Here is a 23,410-nt window from a genome sequence, read left to right as displayed (position 1 = left end):
CCATCCTGCGGTCCCCACTCCTCAGGAACCCCCTCGATCCCTGAATCACGGAGTGTGTCATGGGCCCAGCGAGGAGGAGGCCGAACCTCCCCTCGTCTTTCTCCATCAGCAGAAGACTCTGGAATATCCATCGGCGGTAACTCCTCAGAGGTGTCCGGTGGAACAGTAGACTCTGTGTCAGAAACAGAATCATAATCAAAAGGCACGGGCTCCAGTGGAACTGTCGAAGGAGCCCAACTCTCCCCTGGATCTCCAAGAACGGGATGCTCTTCACCCGTTGAAGTAGCCGGAACCTCCACAAACCGCACATCACGGCTAGTGTACACATCCCGCTTGACGGGATCATACAGTCGGTAGCCTTGGGACTGGGAGCTATAGCCAACAAATACCTGTTTTCGGGAAGCTGCTTCAAATTTATCACGGTGAGCCTTGGGGATGTGAACATAGGCATCACACCCAAAGATCCGAAAGTAAGAAACATCTGGCTTCGTTCCAAAATAAGCCTTAAATGGGGTCATCCCTTCCACTGCCGAAGTAGGGGATCGATTAAGGATGTGGACTGCAGTAGCCACAGCCTCAGCCCACAGAATCTGAGGGGTCTGTCGGTGCTCCATCATGGTGCGCGCCATCTCGATCACACTGCGGTTCTTCCGTTCAAGAATACCATTTTCTTGAGGAGTGTTGGTATTGGCAAACTCCTGGTGAATTCCTCTATCTGCACAAAACCGAGCAAACTCATTAGACACAAATTCACCTCCCTTGTCGGATCGCAAGGTCTTCAACTGCCGGCCTGATCGGTTCTCCTCAAAGAGAAGCCAATCCTTGAAGTGCGAGAAAGCTTTTGACTTTAGTGCCAAAAAGTAGGCCCATGTCATCCTGCTGTAGTCATCCACGATCAACATGAAGTACGAGCTCCCACGCAGGGACTCATTCCTCATAGGGCCACAGAGATCCGTAGATACTAGCTCCATCGTTGAAGTAGACCGCTGCGAAGCTGTGTGGGGAATGACATCCCTATGCTGCTTCCCCCGTATGCAGGAGACACATGGCTGCTGGCTCACCACTATATCCGGCAACCCTCGAACAAGCTGTCCACGTGACGCCCTCCGAAGATAGTCATAGTTCAGGTGACCAAACCGAGCATGCCATAACTCTGACTGTGACTGAGAGGTAAGAAGAAGAGTAGAGAGGGCGGTGGAAGACTTCAGTTTGTAAATGCCGTTCTCCTCATATCCGGATGAGAGAACCTTCCTTGATCGTGGATCAAGGACTCGCACTGTAGTACTGTCAAACTCCACCAAGAGACCAAGGGAGCAAATCTTATGAACTGAAAGGAGATGGTACCCTAATCCTGGTACATGCAAAACCTCTGAGGTATGGGTACCACCTCGTCCATCCGGAATAAGCTGCATCTTACCCTGACCTGCAACAGAAACTGAAGAGCTGTCTCCAATGAGAATCTGCCCACGTGAGGGTCGCAACTGGGCAACACCATCTGATGAAGGAGTCATGTGCCGTGAGGCACCACTATCAACAATCCACTCTCGAGCCTGGGGAGCCGTCATCGCAGCATCAGAAGCATTCGGTGAAGCGTCCTCAATGACAGCTAGATGAAGAAATGTAGCTGATGAGGGTGCAGCCACCGCTCTAGAATCCTTGGTGTCCTTCTTCTTGGTGTCCTTCTTCTTGGTGTCCTTTGTGTCTTTGTCAGGGCAATCCTTCTTCCAATGGCCAGTCTTTCCACAAATATGGCATGTGGAGTCTTTGTCCTTGTCCTTGTCCTTGTCCTTCTTGGACTTGTTATCCCCCTTTTTCTTCTTTTGGTCCTTCCCCTTCTTCTGAGAGGCTTGACCTGTCAGCGCCTCCGACTTGGAAGCATTCTGTCCCTTTAACTGTTCCTCTTGGTCCAAGACCATAGGAACCAACTCTTCCCACCGAAGAGTAGACTCTCGCCCCGAAGCAATAAGGGCAGAGTTAAGTGTACCGAATCGTAGCGGCAACTGGGACAATAGTGTGATCGCCATGTCATCGGAGGAAATCGGCTTCCCCGCATTCTGAACCTGCATCTGTAGCTGCCTTAGCTTGTTAATGTGCTCCCGTAGCGAAGAAGACTTATTTACGGACAAGGTCCGCATCTGTACCTCCAAAGAAACCCGCTTCATTAGGGTCATTCGATTGTACATCTGATCAAGCTCTAGCCATATCTCCCGAGCCACCGTCAAGTGCTCGATGTGAGCGATCACGGCTGTAGTGCATGATAGAAAGAGAAAGGATCGAATCCTGGCATTTAGTTTGTCCCAATGAGACTGGGCCTTGGCCAACTCCGCACGAGCATCGGAAGAGAGTTTGGACTCATCTCTTATCGAGGGCCGGTCAATCTCCTCCTGTACCAACTCCGCCAAATCATAGGACTCAAGAATGGCCAACATCATGATGCGCCAAATGCGGTAGTTGTCGCCGTCGAGCTTCTGATCTGTAGGAAGAGCCGGTAAGACAGGCACCTTCCGGTCCATAATCGCCTGGAACTCCAAGTCAATCTCTGTAGACATCTTCACCTGCAATGCCTTCACAAACGCAAAAGCAGCCCCCTCTGACTGGGAAAACTCAGCCTGCTAAGGCTCTTCCGTGTCCTGAACCTTCGTCACCCGCCGGAGGCGATGAAAAAGCAAAACCTGCACTTGTAGGCTGAAAACTCAAACTTCCTCCGCGTCAAACAGTAGTAAACAGCAGCAAATCCACCACCTGTACTCCTTTCCTGTGCGCCCACTCTCGTTTCAGCCTTGTTCCAAGGCGCAGCCCTCCTGTCTGCCCTTAAACGCAAAAAACACAAATTTGTGTCGCGATGGAAACTCCTCTTCAGGTTGATTCTGCGCTCAGTCAGCCCTCAAACACTGCTCTGATACCATGTCAGAGTGCAGCGGTGCGGAAGCGTAGGAGTGAGAGAGAGAGAACGCAGAGAGAGAAGAGAGAGAGAGAGACAGTGGACGATGAAGATCTGCTGTATAAAGAATGCTGAATACAAAGATATGCAGATATATACACGGGCGCAGTGCGCTGGACTCCTTGTCTCCACCTCGACGATGCAACCTGCTGTTCACCTCGAAGTCCGCTGCAGTCTGCACTGTCTGCTGTTTGAAATCTGCGAACAGAGACGGAATCTGCGCATCACCGGTCTGTAATCTGCGAGCAGAGAAGTGTGTCAGACTGCTGAAAGTGGCAGGTATAAATAGCTGAGAAACGGGGCAAAAGAGGGCGCTGGAAATAGCCAGGCGGCTGCATTAAATGCAGCCGACTGGCTGCTGCAGGTCGGACTGCCACGTGGCAGTCCGACTGCATGCAGTCCGACTGCACCAGGCCTGCCCTGCTGCCCTGATCTGATCTCTAACACCTAGGTCAGCCCACCCAATTGAACAAAATGGTTATAGCGCCAGAAACCAAATGATATGATGTGTCCTCTATCTAAAGTATCCAAAATGCATAAAATGATGGATAATCACAATGTGAGAGCTCCTAATGTCCTTGTCCAACTCAAATTGAGGCTCATAGGCAAGAGATGATTGTATATGACACACATCTTCTAAGAGCCCCTCTTAGATCTTGGATGTGATAGAAGGAAAAAGCAGATGAAATGGATTCAAGGGTGACAAGAGGAGTGCCATTGCCAATGAAGTCCATTGATGAAGAATGCCAACCAAAGAGTAAGATCCCCTCTCTAGATGAAATTCGGATCCAATGGGAGGTTGCCATAGGCCAATGGAAATGGAGAGGCCTTAAATACATCACTCGAGTAAATTCCAATCGAGGATGGCTGAGCCAAGCCTTTGACTCAATTGAGAGACGATAGTGAGGGGTATTGATGGCCTTATAACTTGCCAAAGAAGAACAACAAGGACAAAGGCCCATGAATGGGATATGAAGGTGGTAGAAGATGGAAAGAAATAATCGAATATAGGATACGAACACAATCATACAACAAAGCCTAGTTGATAATAAACTCAGTAAGTTAAGGGTAACTCAGAGACAATGAACATAGAAGATAAATGAATCTATGAATAGATACAATGCTCAATGTAGTAAATACACTATGTTAAGTGAATATAGAACCTTAAACTCTCAAGTCTCTGAAGGACCGAGGTAGAGGGTATGAGCTGAAGAGTGTGTCATACTTTGTACGGATCTCGAAAAGAAGCAAATAGCCTCTAAATGTGTCAAGCAATTGCAAATGCATATATGTAGAGTCTAGATCAAGCTGAACATGCAGTGCTATCTTTGAATAGTACGCAGCAAGCTCGAGATGATATAGAAGATGAAGACGCGAACGGTTGGTTGCAAAATAGAGCTGGTCATTAGTGTTTAAAGTATTTCAAGACTCAAAAGCACTTATAGGAGAAACATGAAATATAGAAAAACTTCTTGTTTGTGTTTCATTTTCAAATTATGTACACTCCAAGGAAATATAATATAGTTGTTGATACCCTTTCTAGAGTGTCTTGCATTGCCAATTATTAGAGTGGCTCATCATGAAGATTTCCAAGCGATGAAGGATATTTATGACCAAGATGTTGATTTTGCATTAGTTTAGAAAAATTTAAAGTTAGGAGTTTTCATCTAGATTATTCCATCAAAGGTGATTACTTTCTCATGAATAATTGTTGGAAAATGATAGCCAGCTACGGAGGAGAGAAAAGAGAGACAATGAGAGTGTGGTGAAGCAAAAGAGTAGAGTGTATTTGTTGAACTAAAAGAATGAGAATGAAAGGTATAATATAGGTCTAAGATAGACCTAGCTCTAACTCGACTAGAGTTAATTGACTCTAACTAACTCTAAGAGTGGTGACAGAGCTTATAACTTTAGTTGTGTTCACACTTAAAACTGAAAAAGAACTAAAGACTAAAACATTGGGCATTGCCTATAGAATTGGCAAATTCTTACACCCCCATGTAGTGCCAATCTGGTAAAGTACAGGAATGATCAATCACCAAAGGATAGCAAGTCTAAGGACTTGCGAAAAGCCTTAAACTTCTCACAAGGTAGTGCCTTGATGAAAATGTCTGCAACATTTTCACGTGCAAGAATATACATCAACCTGATCTCTGGTGCATAGCATCTCTCTTTGACATAATTGTAATGCACCTCAATATACTTCGTGCGAGCATGAAACATAGGATTTCATGCCACTGCAATAGCACCTTGACTGTGAGAAAGAATGGGTGTAGGATCCTCCAATGGTAAATGTAGATTAGCCAACAATTTGAGCAACCGTGCAAATTCCAGTGTTGTCGTGAAGGTTGCCTTGTATGCAGCCTCAGAGGACAAGGTAGCCATTGTAGGTTGTTGTGGAAGAAATTCGAAGGCGTCATTACCAAGTTGCGGTTGAACCTCTAAGGCCGCCTTGATCTAGTTGGTACATGAAGATCCCGAGTATCAATAGGAGAAGTGGCTGCTCTAAGATAGCCATCCTCAAAAAGGAAATGGTGGGTGAAGAACTTCATGATGAGCAGGTATCCTTGCTAAGGGTGGAGATACAGGGATCCCCTTTGAACTCGAACAAGAAGTAGAAACCCTCTTGGAGAGCAAAGAAAATACATCCCCTCCAGAATCCCCGTTAGCGAGAGATAGGGAAGCTAAAAACTCATGGATCATGGACTTCGAATCGTTTGATGACGAGGGAAGTTTTGTTAGTCATGGGAAGAAGGTATTGAGGGTGCCAAAGATGTCGGAGAACTTTGAGAGGTGGCCTCTCGAACTTGAGTAGTTGAGGGTGGAGAAAGGTGAGGCGCACGCGGAGCCAAGGGTTGGCAACAACTGTTATCTCTTAGTGGACTGGATTGTGAAGTCGAATAATGGAAGGTGTCGAACAACCACTGTCTCACGAAGGATCGGACGGACGAGGAAACGTCACTTTCTCTTGGCAGAGTGGACCGTAGAATTGTGAGTTGTCGTGGGGGCAACCATTGAACCCTAGAAGTAGTAGAAGAAACCTTCGTAGTACATTACAGTGGTCTCAAGGAGGTTGCGGTACTAGGTGATCCTACTCTGGCTCGAAAGGACTTAGTGTGCATCATATACGTCTTATTGCCTTTATCATAAAAATCTAAAAGTCAGTGTAAAATAAGCTTTATGGCCTAGAAGGAAGAGATGGCCTGGAACGGAGAGGTGACATGAGTGCCTAGTGGTAGACGCATATACTCCGATGGTACAAGGAGCAAAGGTCGATGTCGGCAAGTATCGGTAGGGGGTGATAATGTTACAATAGGAGAGCCCCGAATGGTCTATCCATCTGCTTGTGAATAGGTCATAGCACTGGAGTACCAACCTATAAAAGGGAGGGTGGGAGGGAGAATAAGAGAAGGGTATCTTTCTCTCGTGGTGATGCAGTGGAAATAGGGAAAAATCAGTAGATGATACTGAACCTATAATTTGTCTTTGCCTTCTTTGATGAACATGATCTTTAGCTCTCTAAGCTCCTATGGTGTGATACCATGTTAGAATACGCGATGAAGTAGAGAGACAGTAGGGTTTGTAGGAAGAAACATAGTGTGTATGACAAATGCTGAGAGAGGAGAGAGACTCAGAAAACAAAGAAGAACAAGATGTTGAATCATTGAATCATGCTATATGAAGAAAAGCTGATATAGTGGAGCTAAAGCTCCGAAGATGATTGCACTAATTTGTCTGAATCAAGCAGTAGCACTTGTTTTGGATCTGCATATGAAAGGTGAAGGACAATTGTTGAGGGAGCGAACCGCAGTTCTTTGATGCTGTCAGATATGTAGAAGATGATCACTAGTTGTCGAGGGAGCAAATTGCATCCAAACTGAAAAATACGGGTGAAGGTGGAGCTTGAAGGAGAAGGATGTTGACAAGCAGAGGATGGTGACGCCAGGTGGAAGATGCTCCAAATGCAAGGCCTGATGATGGAACATGGCTCATGAAGTAGAAGAGGAAGGGTGAAGGCAGCCACGAGCCATGAGCCACGAACTACAATGTCCTCTTGAAGGGGTGTGAGGGCAGTGGAAGGGGTTGGGGAGAGAAGGGAAGTGGTGGTGGTGACTGAAGAAGGTTGGTGAAGAATGACTGAAGAGAGTGGTGACCGAAGAAGGTGGTGAAGAATGATTGAAGAGAGGGTTGAATGAATGAAGCGATTGCCTATTTATAGGCATCAGTTGTCTAGGGTGGTGCACCACTGTGTGGATGCCCACTAAAAAAGTGACCAAACTTTTGATACCGGTCCTTTTTGGGATTGTCAGTGCGAAACCCTAAATGAAGTGTGTGAATTGAAGAAGTGGGTTTCTCAACATCCCCTCTTAGGCCTACAAAGGGATGAAGAAAGAGGGGCAAAGAGAGATACAATGAAGAAGAAGAGGATCACAGAGATCCAAGATGTCCACTCGAAAGGTAACGTGTAGTAAGGAACAATAGACGGGATGAATTGTAGAACTTGACTCCACCTCGGGAGAGAAGCCACTAGCTCCATAACTCCATTTTGGAAGAAATTCGAAGGTTGCGTCACCAAATCGCAATTGAACCTCCAAGGTCCCGATCTAGGTAGTCTCTAAAGATCCTAGGTATCTATAGGAGAAATAACTGCTCGAAGACAGCCATCCCAGAAGAGTAAATGGAAGGTGATGAGCTTCATGATGAGGAGGTGCCCTCCCTAAGGGGTTGAAGAAGTAGAAGCCCCCTCTAAGGGAAAAGAGGGTATATCCCCCTTTTGAGCCTCCTCTTCAAGAGAGAGGGAATCTAAAAAATCATGGATCATAGACTCCAAATCATTTGATGATGAAGGTTGGATGTGTCGAAGAAGGTATCTTGGGTGTCTAACTCTCAAAGGTGGCCTCTCAAACTTGAGTAGTCAAGGGTGGGGAAAGGTGAGGTTTAGGTTGAGCCAAGGGTGGGCATTGGGTAGCAGTCACTGTCTCTCAGGAGCAGACTGCGGAGTCAAAGTAATAGAAGGGTCAAACAGCCACTGTCTCGTGAAGGAGCGGATTGCCAAGGGGACGGTATCCAACAATCACTGTCTCTCAAGGGAGCTGACTGTAGAACCATAGGTTGTTGAGGTGGCATTCTTGAAACCCTAGAAGAAGTAGAAGCAACCTTCGTAGTTTTTTGTGGAAGTCGCAAGGAGGCCGTAGTACCAATCGATCCTCCTGCGGCTCCAAAGAGCTTAGTGCACATCAAATCTGCCTTATTGTCTTTAGTATAAAAATCTAAAAGCTAGTGCAAAATAAAATTTGTGGCCCAAAACAGAGAGGTGGCACAACGAGTGCCTAAGGGTAGATGCATATACTTTGGCGGGGTAGGGATCAAAGGTCCATGGTGGCAAGCATTTGTGGGGGTTCTGGTGATGCCAGAAGAGGAGCATCCAGTGGTTTGTCCGTCTGCCTACGGAGAAGTCATAGCACCGGAGTGCCAACTTGTAAAAGGGAGGGTGGGTGTGAGAGGAAGATAAAGGCATCTCTATCTCCTGGTGATGTAGCAGAAATGAAGGGAGAAATCAATAGATGATGTCGAACCCATAACCTATCTTTGCCCTCTCTGATGAAGAGGTACTTTAGCTCTTTGAGCTCTTGCGCTTTGATACCATGTCAAAGTAACAGGTCTGCTATGATACCATGTCAAAAATAACAGGTATGCTTTGACACCATGTCAAAATAAGCAATGATGCAAAGAGACAATAGGGTTTGCGGGGAGTAACACAAAGTATGTATGACAAAAACTGAGAGAGAAGAGAAACTCAAAAACAAGAAAAACATGGTAATGATGCAGTGGATCATGCTATGAGAAGAAAAGTTGATATAGTAGAGCTGAAGCTCAAAAGATAACTGCACTATCCTATCTAAATTAGGTTGTAGCACATGTGTGAAACTACACAGTGAAGGGAGTGAAATGCAGTCCTCTGGGAAGTGGGCTATCGAAGCAGTCACTGGAAGATGAAGGACATTTGTCGAGGGAGTGAAAGGCAGTTCTCTTATGCCATCGGATATGTGAAAGATGATCATCAGCTGTCCAAGGAGCGAACTGCAGTCCTTTGATATCCTAGAGTGAGACCTAGGCAGCCAAACACAAATCTCAAAGTGTCAGAGTTGTCAAATGCGGGGAGAGCAGCCTAGGTTTTGATGCCAGGTGGATAATGATGACGCCAGATGATGGAGGATGAGCCAGGCTGCAAAAGCGCAAGTCCCAACAGTCTCTGTGATAGACAAGTGACGCCAGGTGATGTAGGAGGATCCGGGTTGCAAAAACACAGGTCCCAGCAGCCCTTGTGATAGATGAATGATGAAATCATTGATGCTTCCTGATGTAGACTATCGCCAAAGGCTAGAATGTTGACGCCAAGCTAGAGATGATGATGCTAGACATGGAGAAGACCTCCAAATTGAAAAACGTAGGTAAAGGTGGAGCTTGAAGGAGAAAGGTGTTGACACCAAGCAGAGGATGGTGATGCCAAGTGGAAGATGCTCCAAATGTAAGGCCCGATGATGGAACATGGCGCTTGAAGCAGAAGAGAAAAGGTGAAGGCAGCCACGAGGCACGAACCGTAATGTCCTCTTGAAGGGGTATGAGGGCAATAGAAGGGGTTGGGGAGAGAAGGGAAGTGGTGGTGGTGATTGAAGAAGGTGGTGAAGAATGATTGAAGAGAGTGGTGACCAAAGAAGGTGGTGAAGAATGGCTGAAGAGAGGGTTGAATGAATGAGGTGACTGTGTATTTACATGCATAAGTTGTCTAGGGTGGTGCACCAGTGTGTGGGTGTCCACTAAAAAAGTGACCAAAATGTTGACACCAGCCCTTTTTGGGGCTGTCAGTGCCAAACCCTAAATGAAGTGTGTATATTGAAGAAGTGGGTTTCTCAACAAGCGTTTCTCAAGATGAAACTGTGAAATTTTTTTTTCGTAAATGAAACTGTGAAATTTCTCTCTCTATAGCATTCTTTCTCATTCCCAGCTATCTCTCTAAGTTATCTCAATATTTTCCAGCAATTTGAGCCATTGGAGGAAGAGATTTTAGTCAGTCTCTGATGTAAACCTCGATTTACAATAGAAATTAGGGTTTTGATAGTCACATCGGGATGTGTGCTCAGAATTGAGGGCCTAGGATTTAAGTTCTAATAGCTGAAATTGAGAAATTTCGTAGAGATTCAAGAGGCTAGCTAGCCAGTATTAGATTTGGGACTGAATTTGTCTTTCGGATTAGCTATGGAGATCAGAGAATCTTGACTGTTTTCCTTCCATTTGCATTATAAGATAAAGAAATATCACAAGGGGTGGCAGTTTTGGGGCCAATAGGCTGTCTAATGTCCAAGATTTAAGTGGTAAACTGTGCATTTTCAGTTTATTTGGATTTTATGCTCGTTGTAATTAGTGCTTAATCAGGTGATCTATCACCCTATCCGAGGAGGAAGGTTGGTTTCATGGTTCCATTGTTGGGATACTATCAACTTCCTTGAATTGGTGGGCTTGAGATACCTAATTGAAGGTCAAAAGCTTTGCTCTACTAGTGAAATTGTATTCAACTGAGTCTTACAATAAGAAAGACTTCAGATAATGAGATGGGATCAAGCAGGGATGATGCCTCTGAATCTAAAAATTCGCAAACTGTTGGGGAAAATGCAATGCTTGATCTTGGACAAGGCACGTAGCATGGATAGCAAGCTGATAATGTTGGTTTAGACTAAAGTGTGGGTCCTTCTAGGCCTTTAGAAGTTGATGATCAGCAAGAGAAAGAGGAATTTGATGACCAATTTAAATAGTAGCCGAGGATAGCAGCTGAAATGTTTATGCAATTGACAAATGATCCTTAGTTCATACTTTTTTTTATATTCCTTAAAGGGGGATAGAAAAGGCAAGAAGAAGAAATCGTCTTCAAGAGCTTTGGGACAACAAGATGCATCTAAGGAAGAGCCAATGAGTCGAATGAGCATGAGACAGAGGAGGCCAAAGCTATGTAGCACTTGTGTCTCAATGATCAATTTTGGTAGAAAGTTTGTATCATTGTTATTGTCATGACTTCCTTTAATAGGGTGTTACGTACGAGTGATTGCAAGGGGTCTACCATTGGCCTTCTCATTCACTGCTTTAGAGCGGCATTGGTAGAGGCATGTGCTTGCATAGAGATTCCAAAGACATAGAGTACACATTTTTTAGAGATAGCAGAGAGGAGATGGGCATGGATGTATAAGTCCATCCATGGTTTTGCAACATTGGTACATTGGGTCTACAAGTCACCGACCATCATGGACAATAGAGAGCTCTGTTTAGACCATCTTGCATATTTGACTCATGTGGTTTCTATGGATGACCGCAGTGCAGTGTTGGAGGAGGTAGGATGCTATGTAGATCAAAGATGTAGATCAAAGAGGGTATGTGGCTTTTGCTTCTCCCACTTGTTGGAGGAGAGAGTTACTTGTGAAGTCTCTATTTTGGTGGCAAAATTTTAGATATGTGCTAGAGACCCTTCAACCCTTAGCCATGAGAGTCCTTGCTCAGGATTGCTCTTCGGGTGCGTGTGGGAGAAACTTGAGTGCATATTCTTTCCTTCACCCAAAGACTTGCAATGAGTTGAGTATACGACAATTAGATAGCTAGTCTATTGTCATACTAACTTACATATGATGAGGATTATGATAAGCATAGGTAGTCCAAAGCAGGTAAACACTTAACAAAAAAATGTAAAATTTGTAATTTTAAACTTCAAAGTTTATACTTTAGAACTTAGAGCATTTGCAATCTTATGTGTATTGTGTGGGTGAATGTTGATACATTCAAGTTAATGGGTGATACTTTTTGGAGTGTACACGAGGAGGTGGATGAGGAGGAGGAGATGATCTTTGCACAGCTCTATAGAGAGTTTATACCAACAAATACTCGTGACTCTCGCAGTCCGTATACTCGTGGGCAAGGAGTTTAGTAGATGGTAGTAAGGGCATGGCTATTCGGAGCCCTTTGACATGGAGGAGGGGTGGTTTGAGTGGCTTGCTGACATATGTGAGGTGGGGCTCTAGTAGCTTCCATCTCGTGTCTCGTGATGATATTTCTCCCCTTCCCCTTGCCTATATAGTCGGCGCCTAAGGAGCCATCATTTGATGATGATGATAATTTCATCAGCGAGGATGAGTATGAAAGTATCTCATCCTTTGATGCGGAGGAGTCATCTTTAGACTCTCTTCACGAGCACTCAGATTGTTTTGATGTTGATGATGATAATAGTAATGCCTCATCATAGATTCATAGGGCTCTTTTCTTTTTGTATCTAATATCATTGTATCTATGTATGTACTCTAGTTGTATCGCATGTTGTGTGTGCAATACATATGATCCTCATGTATTCATTTTATTTTGTGATGACATCGCTATTTTTACTTTAAACACGTTTTCTATAATTTAAAGATTTAATTTTTTAAAAAAATTCAAGTTATCTTTTGTCGTAGTAATATTATATTGTACCTTATAAAATCATAAAGTAACATTTAGTACCATATTTTATTGTATCATACCGTATTGTACCTTTCGTTTTTTATAACTATAAGATCTAACTTTTGACCAGCTGTATGTGGAGTTGCATCAGTAATTAGAGAGGAAAGGCAATGCCAGTTAAAGGTGATATGCATGGGGGTTTTCTTCACAGAACAGATAGATCTTAGGAGTTAAACAGTGTCTTTTTCCAAGAACATTGAACTGAATATTACCTGAGTGCTGTGTTCAGGGTGTATGAAGAGTGTGATTCATATTGTAGTTCATCTGCAATCTTTGAGTTGAATCTACTTTGCCAAATAGATGGTGCACCCTGTGGTTTGTTATGTGATATGTTAAGTACAGACAGTTATACTGTGATGTAGATATGTTTGTACTGATTCAATCTTGCAATTTTGCAGGGGATTTACCAGTTGTAATATGTTGTGCCTCTTTAGCACTTGCAAATGCTGGTATTGTCATGTATGACTTGGTCTCGGCTATGTCTTTGGTAGGTTTTGCTTTCGTTTGAGTTTACTTGGTTCCTGCGGTGTATTGGGCTTCCAATCTTTGTTCCTTCATCTTTCATAGCATCAAGTTTTTATTTTGTATGATGCAGTTCAGTGCTGGCTTGCACATTAACTTTAATGTTCACCTGGTTTAGTCAAAACTTGTGACATAATGTACTTGCTCATTTGTTTGTGTCTGTACTCTAGTGTTGACAAAGTCAATAACAATCCAATACAACTTTAATGGAAAACTAATGATTCATCACATGTAATAAAACAGGCAGGCTCCTGATGCATTGTCACATGCCAAATTCGATCTCTTTCCTAACCAGTCACTTTTTTTTTTTGAAAATATTCTTGTTATTAACTGATTTAACTTGTTGAGACACTATGAGTCAATCCCATTGCAGACAGTTTGACTAGTCAAACAGTTACCAATTGGTTGACGTCATAGACACAAGACACATGTTGAGCTCAGAGGGCATGGAGATCGAGACACACAGTGATTGCTAGCAGCAGAGAGACAGAGAGAGAGAGAGAGAGTGCAGAGTTGAGAGTGAGAGTGAGCACGACTTGTGGGTACAATAATGAGAGTGTACCTCTTTAGTTTTTTTTAGATAGATATATATATGAAAGTCCAAGTGCTAAGGGTGCGTTCACACTCCAGCACATTTAAAGGCACGAGGGCCTTTATTCCCAACAACCTCCCACCTAAAGGCAATGTGCCTTAAGAGGAGAAAAGAATCAGCTAAGTCTAGGTATGTACAAAGCTGAAATACATATATCTATCCAACTCCCATCATTTGTTGACAATGAGCAAACCGCTCTGCTGGAAGACTCTTCATGAGAAGGTCTGCAGGATTATCATCTGTATGCACTTTGACAAGCTCAATGCTCTTGCTATCAAGTACATCTCTAATGAAGTGGTACTTCACCTATATGTGCTTCGCTTTGCATGAAAGACGGGATTCCGTGCTAGCATGATAGCACTTTGACTGTTACAATGGAGAACATGTAACTCTGTAATGCCAAGCTCTCCCACCAGATATGAAAGCCATAAGGCATCCTTGCTTGCCTCAATGGCAGCCATATACTCTGCGTCTGTAGTAGACAATGCAACACACTTTTGTAGCTTGGAGATCCAAGAGGTTGCTCCTCCTGTGAAGGTAAACACATACCCAGAAGTGGACTTTCTGCAATCTGCATGATCAGCATAGTCTGCATCCGTTAAGCCAACGACAGATGCCTTCTGCTTTCCAAAGCAGATGCACAACTCCTTTGTGCCTTTGAGGTATCTTGTAATATCTTTCACTTATTTCCAATACTTTTTACTAGGGTTTGCCATGTATCTGCTAATCACTCCCACTGCAAAGGCAATGTGAGGACGTGTAGGAATCATAGCATACATAAAATTGCCAACAGTTGAAGCATATGGTATCTTGGCCATTTCAGCCTTCTCATCATCAGATGTAGGGCTGTTCTCCGTACTGAGTTTCATATATGGAGGGAATGGAACCCCAATTATTTTCCCCTCCTCCATATTGAAATGTTGCAAAACCTTGGAGATATACTCCTGTTGAGATAGATAGAGTAATCCTTTTGACGTATCTCTGAATATTCGCATGCTAAGAATGTGATTTGCATCACCAAGATCCTTCAAGTCAAAGCTGCCATGAAGACTTTGCTTTAGCGAGTCCAAGGCATGAGCATCCCTGCCAACAATTAGCATGCCATCAACATACAAAACCAAGATAATTAGGTTGCCATTTGCTACCTTCTTGGTGAACAAACAGTGATCCACTTGACTTCTATGGAAACCTTGAGACTGCATAAATGTATTAAATTTATGATACCATTCTCTTGGTACTTGTTTCAACCCATACAAACTTCTTTTGAGTTTATATACCATCTTCTCTTTCCCTTTTTCCACAAACCCTTCAGATTGCTGTATATATATGTCTTTATGCAGATCACCATGTAAAAATGTAGTCTTTACATCCATCTGTATGAGCTCCATATCTTCAGCTGCAACCAAGCCCAAAATGGTTCTCAATGTAGTCATCTTGACTACAGGAGAGATGATCTCATTAAAGTCAATTCCATATTCCTGCTTGTATCCCTTCGCAACTAATCTTGCTTTGTACTTTGGTGAGGAACCAGAAGTGACCTTCATCTTGTAAACCTATTTGCATGGAAGTGTTTTCTGCCCTTTAGGCAACTGCACCAAGTCCTAAGTGCCATTTTTTTCAAGAGATTTCATTTCTGACAACATGGTTTTATATCATTTCTTGTTGTCATGTCTGTCCATTGCTTCCTTGAAGCAAGACGGTTCACCACAGTCTGTCAACATGACATAATCAGCCACATTGTTTGCACCAGGAATGAATCTATTAGGTTGTCTAGTAGCCCTAGATGATCTCCTAACCCAATGATCATTGTTTGCTGGCTGTTGAGCATTTTTAGCTTGCTGTCTTGGCATTTCAGCCTCCAAATCAGCATTAACAGCTTGCTGTCCTGGCTGTTTCTGCACATGTAGTGGCTCATAATCATGGGCAATGGCTGGTTGATCATTTTTAGCATTATTTTTTGCATTTACAGGTTCATTTACAGCAGGTATTCGTTGCTGTACAGTGGACACATTTTGCTGTCCAAATGGTATTTTTTCTCGGAATACAATCCTACAGACCTCCTCAGTCTTTTCGGACTGTTTATGCATGCGATCTTCCCAGAAGATAACATCATTGCTGCGTACTACTTTCCTTTTCTTGGGATCCCATAATCTATACCCCATTTCACCTCGTCACCATAGCCTAGGAAAATGCATTTACAGGACTTTGACTCAAGTTTGTTGCTTTTTTTTTTACGAATGTACACAAAAGCTTCGCAACCAAACACTTTCAGGTGAGCATATGAAGGTGGCTTGCTCGACTACGCTTCTTGAGGAAACGCCCTAACCCCCCCTTCACAAAGACCTGGTTTGGTGAACGATTAATCAAGTGTACGTTTGTCATAACAGCCTCTGTTCAAAAACCATGGGGTAATGCAGCATGAGACAGCATTGTATCAACCTTATCCTGATGGTCTTATTCATACGCTCTGCAACGCCATTTTGGGGTGGATTATGAGGGGCAGTGAGCTTCCTTTTTATCCCTTTTTTGTCACAAAATGCTTGAAAGGCCTTGGACACATATTCTTCACCATTGCCAGAGCGAAGACACTTAAGTGTCTTATGAGTTTGATTTTCAACCAATGCAAATAAATTTTTAAACTTGTCAAGCACTTCATCCTTGGTACGAATAGGATAAACCCATACTTTCCATGTAGCGTCATTGACAAAGGTGACAAAATATTTCTTTTCCCCTAAAGATAATTTTGGCATGTGACATACATTGGAATGTACTAACTCTAGAGGAGAAGATTTCAATGAAAGAGACTTTTTATGAGACGTGTGTGTATGTTTACCATAAACACAATGATCACAATGCTCAAAATCAACATAACGAAGACTAGGCAAGTAATCCAAACGAGAGAGCACTTTCATTCCGGTTTGACTCATGTGTTTCAACTAGCCATGCCACAAAGAAACACTTGGCTGCTCGGTCACGGCAACAACATGATCACTCACACTAGATACATGGAAAGGATACAAGGTATCACTTTTACAACCTCTGGCAATCACTCAAGATCCCTTACAGATCTTCCATTTCCCATCACCAAAGGTGGTATGAAATCCATTGTCATCTAGTTGCCCTGTGCTAATCAAGCTCTTCTTGAGCTGAGGTACATGTATACATGTTGAAGTGCGAAGGCAAAACCATGCTGAAATTGCAACTGCACACTGCTAATACCTGCAATGTCACATGCATAGTTATCCCCAAGATGAACAACACCATGTCGACCCCTTGTATAGTCAGATAACCACTCACGATGAGGGGTGACATGAAAGGAAGCACCTAAATTGAGAATCCAAGTGTGCATGTCCTCATCTGTATCTGCAAGTAAAGCATGTGCACTAAAGTGTGAAGAGACCAAGAGTACGCCATTCCCACTGCCACTGTCATGAGTGACTACATTTATTTCTTCAATTTTGACACTGCTCTTCTTAGGCTTACTTTCTTTCTTCTCTTCCTTGCTATGATCTGTCTTCTTGCCCTTTCCTTTTTCGTTCTTTTATTTGTGGCAGTCACGTTTAAAGTGACCCTCCTTGCCACAATGACAGCATTCAATATCTTTTCCACGTGATTTACTGCATCCCTTGCTATCAAATTTGCCTTTCTGCTGTGATCTGTCCCTAGTATGCAAAGCACTGGAAGACTTATTGGATGCATTGTTGTGCCGATTCATTTCTTCCACGAGTAGAGCACTCTCTACATCAGCATACAAAAGATTTGCATTAGAATCACTCATAGTAGTCCTGAATGTATCCTAACTCTCTGGCAGAGTGCAAAGCAAGAACATAGCCTTAAATTCTTTATCAATCAAGAACTTCAAGGCAACCAGCTGGCTGAAAATGGAGTTAAACTCACTCAAGTGAGTAGACATTGTTGTACCCTCTTTCATATGCAAATTCATAAGCTTTTTCAGCCAATACACTTTGCTTGTGGTACTCTTTTGTGCATACAGTTCTTCCAGTTGAGTCCAAATAACATATGCAAAATCCAAACCATCAATGTTAAACAACAAGGCATTAGAAATTGATAGCTCGATGGTTAAGCGTGCAAGCTCATTTAACTCATCCCAATCTTCCTGTTCCATATCTGTAGGCTTTGCCCCTTTGGTCTTAATCGGCTTTGCCTGCTTCTTTTGCAACAGGATATTGTAGCATTGTTTTTGCGAGGCATCAAAGTTATGTGCTCCTTCAAGCTTCTTAATGTGCATGAGATTACTGCTGTTATTGCTGCCAGCCATGATTTTCAGCCCAAATGTGACAAAAAAATTCAGCAAATGCAGGCCCAAACTATCATACAAGTGGCCAAGGTACAAATAAGTACCAACCAGCAATAAATGACCATGTAGAAGCAGAAATTTCAGATCTGTAAGTAAATTTTCAGAAGCACCAAACCATGCACTACAGCATTCCACAACTGATTACAGTTGTTCCAAGGGCAAATGATCACATTACATGAGAAGTTCCAAGTTTTAGCTGCAATTTCTGTTGTACATGTGTCCACGGGCATAAAATTTGACACGCACGGTCAAAAGCCCCAAAATTTTTGTGCTCAAAGCATCAACCATACATCTGTACTATCTCTGACATGCATAGAACATGCCAATTTTGCCAAAATAGAGCAATTTCAGCAAAACCCCCAAATTTCACTAACCGATGTGTCCCGATTGTAGTAATTCCCGAAAGCATAAAATGGGCAAAATTGGCAAAATTTCACAAGATTTTGCAAAAGCCCCAAATTTCTTAGGTCCAAATGTGCACCAATGTCAGCCAATCTGACTCAGCTGAACAGAATTTCACGAATACAATAGAAGTCCCAAATTTTATGGGTCCTATGTTGAGAAATTTCACTCATATTAGCAAAAATTCAATAATTTTGGCGAAATCCCCAATTCAAATGCTCACAATGTTTGCAATTTCTGACGTAGATGCCTCAATTTTGCATGAACAACATTGAGCACTCAATCTGGAAAAGTCGCAAATTTTTGGGTCTAAATTTGCACGAATCTGCGCACCATGCTTGTGTGTGCGAACCCTCGGTAGTGGAAGAGGAATTAAAAAAAAGTTTGAAGGGGAAAAAAATGTTGGATGATGGGTCCGTTGACTTGTCAGGGCTGAGAGCGCCCCTTTGTGCCAGTCAGCTGCTGCGTTCATCATCAGCTGTGTCGACCCGCCACTCACGCCACGCAGTCGTGTTGCGCAGGACAGATGCCCAGTCAGTCGCGTGACGCAGATGCCTGTGAATCCCCACTGGTCGTCGCCACGCTGGTCAGCGCCCCACTGGTCCCACCGTCTTGTCAGCTGCCGTCACATGCTCTGTCCGATTGGTGCGATGCCTGCAGCGATTGTCGTCTATTCACAACCTGTCGCATGCCGTCCAGCAGTCCATTGACTTGGATTTCGTCAGTCCTGTCGCCTGCGATGCGTGCAGCCCAACCTGCAAGTCTGACTCTGCCGTTTGACTCCTGCACGAAAGATGGAGTATTGAACACCTGGGCTCTGATACCAGTTTGTCGAGCTCAGAGGACGTGGAGATCGAGACACACAGTGATTGCTAGGAGTAGAGAGATAGAGAGAGTGTAGAGTTGAGAGTGAGAGTGAGCACAACTTGTGGGTACAATAACGAGTGTACCTCTTTAGTTTTTTTGGAGAGACACACACACACACACACACACACACACACACATATATATATATATATGAAAGTACAAGTGCTAAGGGTGTGTTCACACCCGAGCACATTTTAAGGCACGAGGGCCTTTATTCCCAACAACACAGGTCTACTTTTCATTTCCCTAAATCCCTATGGAAGTAGTAGGGAACAACCACATATCCCATGATGCACCAATGATGTAAATCTCAGAACTAGATGATCTTCAGATGCGACTTCTGCTTCAAAGAGTTGTAGCATCATGGGTTGGCTGGCAAATGATGAGTGCAAAGCTAATAGATGATGGTGTACAGTGTTCCTGATGATCTCACAGTTAGAAATGATGGTGGACAATGTGGAATGGGCTGTGTATCAATGATCTTGCATGTATTTTACCTTCCATGATGCTCTATTTTAGCTTTTCTGTTCTCAGCCTTTGCTTGCTTTTCGCAATGATGTCGTTGGGGTGGAGAGTAAACCTTCCCATATAAAATTTTCCCTTGATTGCCCCATCTCTGGCTTTGCATTCACTTTTTCTGATGTAGTATTGTCAAAACTCCCCACACTTTTTTCTAAAATCTAGTTGAAATAAACTGCAGAAATATAATATTTGCTACTTTCAAAAGCTAGATTTGGTTGCTTCAGGTCATACTGCTCCTCTTCCTTCTCCCTCTGTTTAATTCCCACACTTTTAAAATAACAGAATCAGTTGCTCTGTGTAGCCTGTGGGCTCTAGCTCCCACATGTTGTAGGCTGTAGCCCTTTCTCTTCCCCTGCTCTATGTTTTATACTGCTTGAATTCTTCTTTGCAATGTACTCTCATTTCACTCATCCCCCGCCCTCCTCTCTTGTTGCATCTAGTTTTTCCTTTAATCAATCAATCCAGCTCGTTACAGATGGCTTTCTCAGTCCTTTCCATGGTTCGGAGTGTCCTGCATAGCAAGAATTGACTGCCTCAAAAAGTAAACTCAATTGACAACTTGTGAGCAAAAAAGCAATATAGCTGATTGGGAAAAGTATCAAATGGATGGATTATTTCTCAACCCAATGTTAAGAGGTCCCACAAGGAGTCACGACAACAACATTGCAGCATGACAATCATAATGCAGTGAATACAATGATGTGAGATGTTTCCTTGGTCTATGCTTGGGTTACAGATGCGTCGGCAGAATTGAGAAGATACAAGTTGTAAATTAATTGATGCCAAAAAGAGTGATCTTTTCTGAAGATTTACTATTTGGGGGAAAGTATCTTCACAATGGTGCAAGGATGGATGGAAAGTTTTGCTAATTTGGGGTCCAACCCATGAGTTTTATGAAGTGAGGAGTTTCCCTGGTTTATGTTTGTGTTACAAGCTTTTTGTTAGAATGATTGCAGTTCCAATTCCTTTGTATGACTTGACACAGGAATGTCTTTCCTTTTAGGTCACGAGTTGTGAAAGGTTTTGATGAACTCAAGCAGGTCGAGTTTTGGTTTAGTGTTGGTTTTGCAAAGTCTAAGAGAACCTTCTTGTGCAAGCTGATGCTTGTGGGATGGCAGTGCATGGGACAGCAGTATTCAGAGAATCACTATGTAGTGTATGAGAAACAAATGTTGGCTGTGATACATGCAGTGACTTTATGGTAACATTACTTGCTTGGATCTGAGTTTGTCATGCAAAGCCTGTGTTACATGTGGAAAACATAATGAGGTTTCAAAGGGATATATGAGATGGGCAACCCTCTGTGAACATTTCATGTTTTCTCAACAAGAAAGTGTGGCATGACTAGAACAAATGCATAACACACATGGTGAATGGAATGTAGGCCTGTGAGAAACTTTTATTTTCCAGTTGATAAGTGCCCTGATTATCACTTCTATAGAAGTACCTTTACCCTGGGATAGAATTTCATCTATTTGTCCATTTGGTCTTTAATAAGCTGATCGATGTTTCAACTTTAAAAATCTGTTTGCTTTTTGGTTGGGTGTGCTGCATTTGGCTGAGTAATGATATCTCTGGATTTTTAAACGATCCCGTATGTCTAACAAATTTGTTAATAGATGATAATAGTACGCTCACTATCAAATGCATGCTGATATCTCTCTCTTTCTGTTAAGTGTCTTTTGATATACTTTTCTGCAGAGCTGTGTCGGTAAAAACTTGCTTCTTGACCCTACTTCAGAGGAGGAATACTCTCAAGATGGAAGCTTGATGGTAGCTTGCATGAGTTCTCGCAATGAGATGACTCAACTCTCACTGACTGGAGAGTGGCCCAAATCAAGGCTTTCTGAGGTATGTGTCTGCCTGCAATAGTCTCATCCAATTTTCTTACACTATCCTTTCCAAGCAGATTTATACATTGTGTGAATTGAGATGCTAGCAGCTTGTGAAAGTCTTTATATCTTTTGAATAAGGTTGAAACTTGCTAACATCAATCATGGCATTGTTTGCTTGCATGGTTGTTGTAGCCATAATCCGTTTTAGGGATGGTTAAAAATCAAGTTAAAGTACAAGTGACAGAAAGTTTCAACCTGAGAACCAACAATCATTATTGGGATTAGACTAAAATAAGGCATTTATTTGATTGTCCAATTTTAAATGACGTGATTGAACTGAACGTTCTGTTGCAGGCCTTAAACCTTGGCGTTAATGCTTGTGGTAAATTGACTGAGGTTATGAGAGCCACGTTGAAAGAGTCTGCAATGAGTGAATTCACTTGAGAGAGTCCAGCAGACAACCATACAAGGCAGTTAAAAAGTCATCCAAACCAGTGTCATGCTTTTAAAAACAGCTTGCAGGGCAGGACAGGTACTTTTATCAGTGTCATCGGTTTTGTACATGGAAAGATTCTGCTAGTTTTTGCTTATGGTGTGTCCAGCCTTTCAAGCAATCAACATGTACAGGCCTGACGGTGCAATGATTCAAGTTAAGCTTTTGAGATAGTTCCATTCCCAACTCATGGCTTTGGATTCAAGGAATGATGGGAGCCATCATTGATTTCACTAGGGCTTTAAAGGATGACAACACAGTGTGAGGGGAAAGCTACATGGCCATCAATGAATAGGTGGACATGAGCACATCACGTGATCCAAGAGTTCCTGTTGACTGCTTGGTTCAGATAGTTTTTCCGCCTGCTTTATTGTATCAGCTTATCGTTAACAACAAGAACGCTTAACAAATTACAATGTCTAGGCACACAAACTGTGCAATTGTTTTGTGTTAAATCTTAGATGCATTTGTTTCTAGGAAAACTAGTATAGAATGCCTTAAGTCGGTCATTATTCGTACTATGGAGTAAAGTTCTCTCGTGTAGTTTCATAGTTTCCTCATTCTCACGGTTCAAATTGCTTTTTGCTTGGTTACTTTTCTTAGAATCTTGAAATTCGATAATCAGTGCCATTGAGACAAATGCTAAAATGCAAAGAAATGAAAAAAGCATACAGGAATTTGCTTTAGCTTTGCTTAAGCCCCTCTTAATCTGTTGTGTGGAACTGGACCTCAATGCATGACTTGAACTTCATCGTGTATAATTACTCGTTGGCCAGTCAAATACCCAAGGAGCAATGAGATTGATAAATGACGAGTCTTCAAATATTGTTTATTATCTCTAATTTGTCATTTGAGGTTTCATCCCTCGATTTGTCTTTGGTTCCGACCGTCCTCTGCTAGATCTACTAAAGGACATCTCATAGAGGAGATTGTGACCCATAAAACTCCAAAGAACATAAAGATTATTAGTCCAAGGTGAGTAGTTGAGATTAACTCAAATGTGCATTGGTTAAAGTTTTAAGACATCATCCTTGATCATGAAAAGGTAAGACTCCACCAAGTTACTCTTGCAATGCTATAGAAGATGGGAGCAAACAAAGCAAGTAGCACTCATAAAGTGGCTAGATCAATGAGGAGCTTTTAGAGTACCAGTCAAAGTCTAAAGTGAATAGTGATAGCCGTCCTAAGATTCCTTGGTCCACCAGGGCTCATAGAAGAAAGAGGGACCTTTAAATCCAGCTATGTTACAAAAGACTGAAGCAGACTAGAAAGGACATGACTTTGAGGCAAAAATGTAGAGTAAACCTAAGATACAATTATGATATTTACAAAATCCAAGAAAAGGGGTTACTTTATATGAGAAGATAATACCAATGAACCCATT

General features: G+C 42.7%; 1 protein-coding gene across 1 annotated transcript in view; it reads left to right on the top strand.

The window, feature by feature from the left end:
- RRP41L (3'-5'-exoribonuclease family protein) overlaps positions 1 to 22,481 on the top strand; it is a 47,063-nt gene extending 24,582 nt beyond the window's left edge. The window contains exons 5-7 of the mRNA XM_087694189.1: positions 12,874 to 12,962; positions 21,400 to 21,549; positions 21,888 to 22,481. Coding sequence (XP_087550315.1) covers positions 12,874 to 12,962; positions 21,400 to 21,549; positions 21,888 to 21,977 — 329 coding nt within the window. The 3' untranslated portion in view covers positions 21,978 to 22,481. The remainder of the gene's footprint in view (positions 1 to 12,873; positions 12,963 to 21,399; positions 21,550 to 21,887) is intronic.
- The last annotated feature ends 929 nt before the right edge of the window (positions 22,482 to 23,410 follow it).

Source organism: Lygodium microphyllum, chromosome 2, assembly GCF_053477565.2.
Source record: "Lygodium microphyllum isolate KBCC chromosome 2, Lygodium_microphyllum_v1.1.10, whole genome shotgun sequence".
Lineage (NCBI taxonomy): Eukaryota > Viridiplantae > Streptophyta > Polypodiopsida > Schizaeales > Lygodiaceae > Lygodium > Lygodium microphyllum.
The sequence above is the reverse complement of the archived record's forward strand: the minus strand, read 5'-3'. Positions and strand labels throughout refer to the sequence as shown.